Here is a 10818-nt window from a genome sequence, read left to right on the forward strand (position 1 = left end):
GGAAGGGGACACAAGAGCGGAACGGATGTGCATGCCGACATCCCAGGTAGTGGACGCCACCTCTAGTGACCGACGCGGGTAACTTCCTGTCACGAATGCAGTGGACTGCCACTGCTCAACAACAGTAAAACACTTTCTCTCTCTCTATTTGTTTCTTGCGTCTCCGCTGAACACCAAAAAACGACCATCGAGTGAAAAAACAGAGAAAAAGAAAACGACAACTTCTAGAAGGAGAGCCGTCACCGCCACAAAACACTCGCAAGGAAACGACTCCGCTGAAGCGCCCGACGTTGCACGCGAAAGGGCCTCATGGAAAGAAGAAAAGACAAGGGACGGAGCCGCCACCCCTCCCCCCAAAAAAATCAGACCCTGACCGAGCAATCGTCGCCTTAGTTGGAGCTGTGGGAGTGGCCGGAGGTAGGGCGGCCGTTCACAAACCACCGATCCGTCGCGGCAGGCTCCGCACCATCACGTTCGTTGCTGTTGCTCGGACCAGCGGCACGGCGCAGTCGCCGATTGGCCGACGCCGCGACCTCGCTGGCCCCAGTTGTCGCTGCGAGCGCTCGCGGCTCCGATGATGGCCGACGCGGCTGCAGCGTCAGCGCGGGCTGCCTACGCGTAGGGGTGCGGCTCGCTGCGGAGACGGCGCGGGCAGCCGTGAAGGGCTGCTCTGCGAAACCGCCGGCGGCGCCTGCGCTGCTGTCGTGAGACGTGGAAGGTTGCGTCACCGGAGCCACGGAGAGACGGCCGCGACGGCCACCACCACCACCACCACCCGCACGCGCGTTCGTGGACGGCGGCTCCGGTCGACGCGGCGAGACCCCCGCCGATGCCGTGGCAGCACCACCGCCGTTCCCACCAGCCCCGCCTTGGATGGCGGCGGCCGCCCTAGTCACCATGTTCTGCTGATCAAACGAGAAATCCTGCTTCACGAGGTCCTGCAGCGCCACCGCCTTGTAGAACTTCGAGAAGTCGCTGAAGTCAACCAGCGTGGGCAGCGGGGTGCCACGTGGGGTGTCGGGGAAGAGAAGTTTCTCCACATCTACGCGGCTCATGCGCTTCGCCTCGCCGAGAGTGAGCATAATGAAGTCTGTTGCATCGGTGCGATCCAGCACACCGAAGTGGTCCAGGTCGACGCCGTCGAAGAAGGTGCGAAGGGCCTCGACGTCCTCCATGCTCAGCGGAATGTCGGACGTCTTCTCCTTCTTCATGCGGATCATCATGCGCTTGATCAGCCGCTCCGCGTCTTGCTTGCTCTGCGAGATGAAGGCGAGACGCCTGCGCCGGTCCAGGAACGTGCTTGAGCGCTTCTCCCGTGCCGCGCGGATGGCGTCCAGCATCTGCCGGTCTTCCGGCTGCTCCATCATGGCCTGGGCGTCCTTCACGAGCTGCGTCAGGTCCCCGCCAGCGGGTGCCGCATCCGTCGACGTCTCCGCCTTCTCGGCCGGGTCACGCGTCGTCGTGACGGTTACACGGACGCGATCAACGTAGCGCGTTGGTCGCCGGCCCTCCGCCGCAGCCGCCTTGGCACGCGCCACCTTCTCCACCACGTCGCGCATCTGCTGCTGCACGTGCGCGCTCTCCTGATACGCCCCACCGCGGGTGTAGCGCTGGAAGTCTGGGTCACTCGTGAAGCCAATCTCGGTCAGTGCGTACCCTGACACCAGGGTGGGCAGGAAGGGGAAGCGGGCGAAGAGGGCCTCGTTGGCAGCCTGCTTGCGCGTCGACCACGCGACGAGGTGGTCGGCGACGCGGGACTGCGCGGCGCAGCTGTCCATCAACTGACGCAGCCCAGTGTCCTCGTCGAGCTCCTCGGCCGTCAGCCGCGCCCACCGCAGCGGCAGATCGCGCGGGTTCTCGGCCGGGTCGCGGCGAGTCGCCAGCCGCCGCCGCCGCTCCTGCCGCACGCGCTGAATGTTCGCGGCGCGCTGCTCCGCCGGCTCGAGCGGCGTGGCGGCCCGCTGCACGATCCACGCCTTCAGCGCCTTCTCCAGCTCCTGCTGACGGGCCCGGAGTAGCGCGCTGGACTGGTTGGTGGCCGCAGCGTACATGCCGAGGTCGTAGTGTTCAAAGACGTAGTCCATCGGCACGCTGGCCGCCTCCACCTCCTCCAGCGTCACCGGACGCGCGAGGGTGGGCGTCAGCGCTGTCAGCACCTCCTTCACGAGGGTCTGTTGCTCGGCCACCTCCGCCGCCTCCGGACCATCTTCTGGCACGACGGCGTCTAAGGAGTAGGTCGGGTACTTGGTTGGCGTTGACAGGGGGGGCGTGACAACCGCCGCCGTCTTGCGCGTCTTAGCCGCACTCGCGCTGCGGGTGCGCTTCTTCGACTCGCTGTTCGCTGCGCTGCCTGACCGTGCCACCGGCACCTCTGGCGTCTTCTTCCGCATCACTGTCTCTTCCGGTGGCTTCGAGATGCTGCCGCGCGCGCGAGCGCGGCTTGTCGATGGCTGCGGGCTGCCCTGCCGCGACTTGGCCGCACTCGACGCCCGCTCCGACGGGGCGAGGGGGCGCTGGTCTTCCAACTCCAGCTTCCGCCCGGCCGCCATCGCGGTTTGGCTCGGCGCCGCCGTCACCTCCACCTGCGGCTTCTGCTCGCTCCTCTGCTCGTCCAGCAGCCCCACCGTCACCTCCGGCGATTCGCCGGTTGCCGTCAGTGACTGCCGGCCCAAGCGGGACGTGCCGCGTCGTCGCGTCTTCGTCGTCACCACCGGCTCCGGAGTGGCCTTGGCAGACGCCACACGCTGACGCGCCGTTGCTGCCGTCGGTGTTGACTTGATGCCGCGTGCTGCAAGACGAGGCTTCGTGGGAACCGGTTTCACCGCCATCTTTCGACGCTGCGCCAAGGGCGGCTGTGGAATGCGCTTTGCAGCGGAGTGCGTCCTGCTCCCCTCGGCTTTATCTGCGAGGGTGGGCACACTGGACTCGAGCTCGTCTATGTCGTGCTCCACCAACTCCCCATGGACCATGTCCGGAATGGCGCTGACGAAGGCGGTGCTCGTGCGGCGTGCCCGCAGGCGCTTCTTCAGCACCCGCTTCTTCGTCTTGCGTCCAGGTGGCAGGTTCTCGCCGGCCTGCGGCGACAGCCCACTAGCGTCGCTGCTCGTCGCCATCGTCTCCGACTGCGGCCGCTGAGAGGCGTCTACGTTCGACACCGGCACCACCGAGGAGGAGGCAAAGCTGCTCTCCGCCACGTCGACCGGCACAATGCGACCGTCCTCCTTCATCACCGACGCCTCCATCACCGGGACGCTCTCAGCGGTCGCGCTGCCCAGCCGCTGACGTGGACCGCCGGAGCGGCGCCGACGCTGCGGACCGCCCATCCCGCCTTCCGCTCCCGACGACGCCGGACCCGCGGCTTCCGACCCGACCGGCATCTCACTCAGCTGCACCGACCCCGCCAGGCTGGTGTGGTACTCGTCCTCCTTGATCTCCGTAAAGACGTTGTCCGGCACCGCGTCCATGTCCAGCCTCGACCAGCTCATCCCACGCTTTTTGCGCTCACGCGACTTGCGCCGCTTCACGTTGCGGCTCGCGGCGTCACTTGTCTGCCCGGCGTCATCGGGGATGTCCTCGAAGGTGACGAAGCGGCGCCGGTGGTGGTCGAGCCGGAGTTGGTGCTTCCAGCGGCGCGTCAGCTCCTCACCGGATAGACGGCGCAGTGGCTTTTGCGCGGCCGCCGTACACGCCTCAGCAGCCTCGTCCACGTAGGCGCTGTCCTCGATCAGCTCCACACTGCGCTTCCGCTCCTCCTTCTCGATGGACTCCATCGTGTCGACCTGGTGCGGGCTCGCCAGCAGACGCTGCCGCTGCTTCTCCAGCTGCTGGAACTCCTCGTCGCGGTTCAGCGCCGGGTTCACGTCGCGGACGCTCCATGGATAGCGCAGGCGCAGCGACGTCAACTCGTGCTGCAGGTCCTCGGCAGCCGCCTTGTACGTCGTCGACACGGCGGTGACCAACGCGCGGTCGTCGTCCGACACCGACGGCACCTTCCCGCCTTCGTGCTCCGCCACCAGCGCGTCGCGCTCCCGCACCAGCAGGTTGTGCACGTCCAGCAGCGGCACCTCCTGCGGCCACACGCCATCGAGTTTCAGGGCACGCAGACGGCTCGACACGGCGGTGTTCACGTCGACAATGCGCAGCGCCTGTTCCTCTGCCCGCTCGCGCAATAAATCTTCGTAGATGCGCAGTTTCTCGCGGTCAATTGTTGCCTTCGACAGCACCTTCCGCCACTTGGACAGGTACGACATAAAAATTGAATCGTCCGCCAAGGAGAGTTGACGCAGCGGGACTCCGTGAATGTCGTTCATCTCAATAAAGGGGTGGCGCGTGCGCACCGCCTCGTCTTCCTCCACATCGCACACTCGCCGTCCTTTCGCACGCGCGGCGGCTTCGTGGTACGTCTGCAGCGCGCTCTCCGCGTCGTTTTCGTAAATGCCAGCCGAGGCAGGCAGCTCAATGTCGCTCACCAACATGCCGGCAACACGCTGCGGCAGGTGTGGGAAGCGCCGCCGCCGCCGCGCGGACTCGTCGCGCTTGTCCGCCGCCAGCTTCATCACGTGGGCGGCGAGGGCCTTCTCTGCGTCGGTGATTTCCGCTGCAGGGGCGATATCCTTCCGCGCCCGTTCCACCTCAGCGGCCATGCCGCAGAAGACCACGTCCTGCAGTGCGCCGATCTCGCCCAGATGCGTCCCAAAGATCGGCTCCACTGGCAGGAAGGGGAAGCGGTCCGCCAGGCTCTCCAAGTCCATCATGTTCGACGTCTCCCACACCGCCTCCTCCTCGGCACGCCGCATTACCCAGTCCCGCATTTCCTTCTCCAGCTTCTTCTGCGCTACCGTCTTCACATGAGGGCGCTGCGACTGCGTCGTGCTCAGCGAGGCGTTGCTCAACACCAGGCTGCTCAGACGACTGCGCTGACCCTTCTGCGGGTTCAGCAGCCCCGATGAGTCCTCCGTCGCCGAGCTGCGACGCACATTGTTGTACTCCGCGTACATGGCCATGAACGGCACATCGCGCTCCAGATGTAGCCGTTGCAGAGACACCTGCAGCTCCTGAATGTCCACAAATCGATACTTGTCTCGCTGCGCGTTCTCCTCGGCGATGTGGGCCGCGACCCGCTCACTCAAGCGTGTCCGCATGGCCTCCTCTCGGTCCAGTACGCCCTTCAGCTTTGCACGAAGCGGGCCGAGAAGGTCCTCCCGCTGCGACGCGAGCCGCATAAATTCCGCATCCGACTCCAGGCCCAGCTCCTCGATCGGCACTCCGTCAATCACCGCAGGAAGGAAGGGGTAGCGGTCGCGCAGCTCACTCGGTGGCTTCAGCAACTTCTCCCGCTCAGCTGCCAGCCGCATGAATTCATCATCCTCATCCAGGTGCAGTTCCGGCAGCAGCACGCTCATGTAGTTGCTTGTCTTCAAGAACGGGAACCGTCGCAGGATTGCGTTGCTCCGTCGCTGTCCACTGCGCTGCTGACGAGCCGCATCTGTCGTCAGCTGACGCAGACGCCGCTTCAGCAGCTCCGAAACGCAGCGCGAGCCACTACCGTGCCCGGCTGCCGTGAAGACGGCCTTCTGACGTTGCAGGAACAAAAAGTAGGAGTCCTTGGCAGCCTTTGCGTACGCCGTGCGCGCGTGGGCTGCGTAGGTGTCCTCGTCCGTCCACGAGTCCGCCCCGTCATCGTCGATGAAGTCGCCCTCTTCGTCTGGGAAATCAAAGAGTGTTGCCAGCACACGCCGACGCGCCTGTCGTCGAGACCACAGCCGGTGTTTGTACTGCGCGACGTCCGTCGTGAACCGCAGTCGGGCGACTTGATTTCCTGGCTTGCGGTGTGCCGTAGCCAGCCGCAACTCCGCCTCCGCGGCGCAGTAGTTGTTGAGCGCGTCCGCGACGCAGCGGTCGTCGCCGATGAGTGCAACACTGCGGGCGCGAATGTCCTCCTCCACCTGCACGAGTGTCGGCTCCTCCTTGACCATGAACGCCGCCCAGTCCGCGTAGGCGGCGCGCAGCGTCGTCAGGTAGTCGTCCTGCTCCACCGAGGGGTTGACATCGCGGACACAAATTGGGTTCGCGCGGCGCAGGCGATGCAGCTCCTTCGCCACGTCCGCCTCAGCCTCCAGGTACGCGTCGAGCAGCACATTGCCGCGCCGCCTCATCGCCTTTTTCGCCACCGCCTCGTCATCGTCGTCGCAGTCCGGGTTCTCCATCACGTCAAGCCGCCACTCCACAATTTCTTCGTCATCGGGGATGTGCAGCGCGGTGAAGACAACACCGGCATTGCGGCGCTGTCGCGGCAGGAAGCGACGACGGCCCTTCATCTCGGCTGCCACCACCCGACCCGCCAACTCCGCCACACGCTCTCGCAACTCGCCCTCCACCAGCTCCACGGCCGCAAAGTCGACGGTCGATGCCCCGCGTAGGCGCAAACGACGTCGCGTCAAACGCTGCACCTTGCGGTCCATCTCAATCCCTACCTCCCGCAGCGGAATGAGTGAGACATCGCTGTAACGCAGGAAGGGGTGCCGGGCCCGCAGCGCCTCGTCCTCGTCAATGCGGAACAGCTCCACCGCCTTGACGTCCTCGGCAATCGCACGTGCCCGCTCGCACGCCAGCGTCTCCAACACGATGAGCCGCGTCGCATTCGTGCGCGGATTCTCCAGCAGCACCGCACGCTCCGTCGCAAGCGCCTCAAACGTGCGGTCTCCCTTCAGCGGCAGGTCGCCCACAAGCACACCCGCAATGCGCTTCGGCAGAAACGGGTACTGCGCCTGCGTGTCCACCGTCGCATTAACCTTCGCCTCTCCAAGACGCCTGGCGACATCGGTGAGACTGCGCTCCATCACCTTCACCGCGCTGTCCTTCGTTTCCGGGTCCCTCCGCATATCCTCCAGCGCGTTCGCCAGCGCGCGGAACTCGGGGTCCTCCAGCACGCCGGCCTCCACCAGCGGAATGCCGGCGACCGGCTCCTCCGGCAGGAACGGGAAGCGTTCGTGCAGCCCCTCCGCGTCCACCAGCTCGTGGCGCGTGCGCTCCGCCTCGTCCTCCGCCACGCGCCGCGCCAGCTCGCCGATCGCCTTCTCCAGTCGCTTCGCCTCCGGCCCGCTCGCAGCCCCAGGGTCCTTTGCCAGCTCCTGCAGCTGCGCCAGCAGCGGCTTCACGTCCGGGTCGTTGGCGATGTCCAGCTCGCGCAGCGTCACGCCGCCCGGCAGCGCACCCACGTACGGCATCAGCGTTGCCAGCGCCTCGTCGTCGCGTGCGTGCTGCGCCACAAGCTCGCTGGCGCGCGCACGCATCTTCTGCTCCACGTCTGCCACGGCCAGACGCGACGCCGTCGGCGTGGCCTTGAGCGTCGCGCGCTCCGTCGCCAGCGCCGTAAAGGCCTCGTCGTCCTCCAGCCCGACAGCCGTGAGCATCTCGCCGGTCACCGTGGAGCCGAGGAAGGGGTAGCGTGCCTGCAGTGCGGCCTCCGCGCGCATCTCCGCCGCATGCACACGCGCCGCATCGTCGCTCAGCTGGTGTGCGCGGTCCTTCAACTGCTCCTCCACGCAGCGGATGGCGTCCGCGTTGGCGGCTTCGTCCTCCGCCACCAGCGCGTCGCGCAGCGCCACGAGCTCCTGGTAGTATGGGTCGTTCTTGCGCAGTGCGGCGACGTGGCGCGACTTGGGCGGCAGCGTTGTGTCCTCCGGCTGCTCACGCACCTCGCCGGCCTCCTCCACCGGCACCTCCTTCGCGTCCAGCATGCGGCCACGGCGGTGGCGCTGGCGGCGGTTGTGGTAGTCGTCCACCTCGCCGTTCTCCAGCGCCACGTCGTTGATGTCCAGCAGGCGCGGCGGGTTGGCGGGGCGTCTGCGGCGCCGCCGACCAGACTCCACCTCCACACCACGCTCGCGCATCAGGTCCTCGACATCGACGAGCGGCGCTGTGTTGGCGACGGGGTCCGACAGAAGCCCCGCACGGCGCGCCGCCAGCGACGCGAACATCGCGTCCTTGCCTACGGCCTCCGTCACTTCACGCGCGCACATCGGATATTGCTTCAGCACCGCCGCGCGTGCCTGCGCCCCCTCGCGCTCCGCCTTCGCGTCCTCATTCACCAGCTCCTGCACCCGCACCGCAGCGGCCTCGTCCACCGCACGCAGTGCCGCCGCATCCGGCTTCGGCTGCGCCGTCAGGGCCGCACGCTGCTGCGCCAGCTGCACCAGCTTCGCGTCCAGCGGCAGGAACAGCGACGACAGCGTCGCCGCACCCGGCGCCGTCACCACGGTCGGGTACGTAGCGCGCAGCCCTTCTTCCGCCGCCAGCTTCGCGTCCGCAATCTCCGCCGCACGCTCCTTCAGCCGCGCCTCGACAGCCGCCAGCTCCTCCGCATTCTCCAGCGGCTGCTGCTTCAGCTCCAGGCGGCGGTCCGACAGTTTCGCGTACTCGGGGTCGCGTGTCAGCGCCAGCTCACGCAGCGGCACACCGCGCACGTCGTTGCGCGGCAGGAACGGATTGCGCGCACGCACCTCCTCGTCCGCCGCTGCCCGCAGACCGTCCACGTTGTTTCTCTCCACCGCCACCTCGCGTGCGCGTGCCTTGGCGGCCTCCTCGATCGCGCGCAGCTTGCTGGCGTTCGCACGCGGGCTGCCCAGCAGCGGCGCACGCTCCGCCATGAGCGCCTGGAACGTCTCGTCGCTCTCCAGCGGCAGGTCACCCACAAACACACCCGCAATGCGTTTCGGCAGAAACGGGTGCTTCGCCTGCGCCTCCTCCGTCGCGCGCAGCTTGCCGGCCGCCACCTCTGCGGCACGTCCCGCCAGCGCCTCCTCCGCAGCGCGCAGGGCTTCAGGTGCGGTGCGAGGACGCTTCCGCAGGTCCTCCAGCGCGTTCGCCAGCGCGCGGAACTCGGGGTCCTCCAGCACGCCGGCCTCCACCAGCGGAATGCCGGCGACCGGCTCCTCCGGCAGGAACGGGAAGCGTTCGTGCAGCCCCTCCGCGTCCACCAGCTCGTGGCGCGTGCGCTCCGCCTCGTCCTCCGCCACGCGCCGCGCCAGCTCGCCGATCGCCTTCTCCAGTCGCTTCGCCTCCGGCCCGCTCGCAGCCCCAGGGTCCTTTGCCAGCTCCTGCAGCTGCGCCAGCAGCGGCTTCACGTCCGGGTCGTTGGCGATGTCCAGCTCGCGCAGCGTCACGCCGCCCGGCAGCGCACCCACGTACGGCATCAGCGTTGCCAGCGCCTCGTCGTCGCGTGCGTGCTGCGCCACAAGCTCGCTGGCGCGCGCACGCATCTTCTGCTCCACGTCTGCCACGGCCAGACGCGACGCCGTCGGCGTGGCCTTGAGCGTCGCGCGCTCCGTCGCCAGCGCCGTAAAGGCCTCGTCGTCCTCCAGCCCGACAGCCGTGAGCATCTCGCCGGTCACCGTGGAGCCGAGGAAGGGGTAGCGTGCCTGCAGTGCGGCCTCCGCGCGCATCTCCGCCGCATGCACACGCGCCGCATCGTCGCTCAGCTGGTGTGCGCGGTCCTTCAACTGCTCCTCCACGCAGCGGATGGCGTCCGCGTTGGCGGCTTCGTCCTCCGCCACCAGCGCGTCGCGCAGCGCCACGAGCTCCTGGTAGTATGGGTCGTTCTTGCGCAGTGCGGCGACGTGGCGCGACTTGGGCGGCAGCGTTGTGTCCTCCGGCTGCTCACGCACCTCGCCGGCCTCCTCCACCGGCACCTCCTTCGCGTCCAGCATGCGGCCACGGCGGTGGCGCTGGCGGCGGTTGTGGTAGTCGTCCACCTCGCCGTTCTCCAGCGCCACGTCGTTGATGTCCAGCAGGCGCGGCGGGTTGGCGGGGCGTCTGCGGCGCCGCCGACCAGACTCCACCTCCACACCACGCTCGCGCATCAGGTCCTCGACATCGACGAGCGGCGCTGTGTTGGCGACGGGGTCCGACAGAAGCCCCGCACGGCGCGCCGCCAGCGACGCGAACATCGCGTCCTTGCCTACGGCCTCCGTCACTTCACGCGCGCACATCGGATATTGCTTCAGCACCGCCGCGCGTGCCTGCGCCCCCTCGCGCTCCGCCTTCGCGTCCTCATTCACCAGCTCCTGCACCCGCACCGCAGCGGCCTCGTCCACCGCACGCAGTGCCGCCGCATCCGGCTTCGGCTGCGCCGTCAGGGCCGCACGCTGCTGCGCCAGCTGCACCAGCTTCGCGTCCAGCGGCAGGAACAGCGACGACAGCGTCGCCGCACCCGGCGCCGTCACCACGGTCGGGTACGTAGCGCGCAGCCCTTCTTCCGCCGCCAGCTTCGCGTCCGCAATCTCCGCCGCACGCTCCTTCAGCCGCGCCTCGACAGCCGCCAGCTCCTCCGCATTCTCCAGCGGCTGCTGCTTCAGCTCCAGGCGGCGGTCCGACAGTTTCGCGTACTCGGGGTCGCGTGTCAGCGCCAGCTCACGCAGCGGCACACCGCGCACGTCGTTGCGCGGCAGGAACGGATTGCGCGCACGCACCTCCTCGTCCGCCGCTGCCCGCAGACCGTCCACGTTGTTTCTCTCCACCGCCACCTCGCGTGCGCGTGCCTTGGCGGCCTCCTCGATCGCGCGCAGCTTGCTGGCGTTCGCACGCGGGCTGCCCAGCAGCGGCGCACGCTCCGCCATGAGCGCCTGGAACGTCTCGTCGCTCTCCAGCGGCAGGTCACCCACAAACACACCCGCAATGCGTTTCGGCAGAAACGGGTGCTTCGCCTGCGCCTCCTCCGTCGCGCGCAGCTTGCCGGCCGCCACCTCTGCGGCACGTCCCGCCAGCGCCTCCTCCGCAGCGCGCAGGGCTTCAGGTGCGGTGCGAGGACGCTTCCGCAGG

General features: G+C 67.9%; 1 protein-coding gene across 1 annotated transcript; it reads right to left on the bottom strand.

Annotated features, from left to right (window-relative positions):
• Positions 1-389: 389 nt before the first annotated feature.
• Positions 390-10616, bottom strand: ABB37_08843 (tb-292 membrane associated protein-like protein; the record flags this gene model as incomplete). Its single annotated transcript, XM_015807964.1, has 1 exon — positions 390-10616. One exon carries the CDS (start codon positions 10614-10616, stop codon positions 390-392), a length of 10227 nt encoding a protein of 3408 aa, XP_015653622.1.
• Positions 10617-10818: the final 202 nt, after the last annotated feature.

The sequence above is a fragment of the Leptomonas pyrrhocoris genome (assembly GCF_001293395.1).
Source record: "Leptomonas pyrrhocoris isolate H10 chromosome Unknown, whole genome shotgun sequence".
Taxonomy (NCBI): Eukaryota; Euglenozoa; class Kinetoplastea; order Trypanosomatida; family Trypanosomatidae; genus Leptomonas; species Leptomonas pyrrhocoris.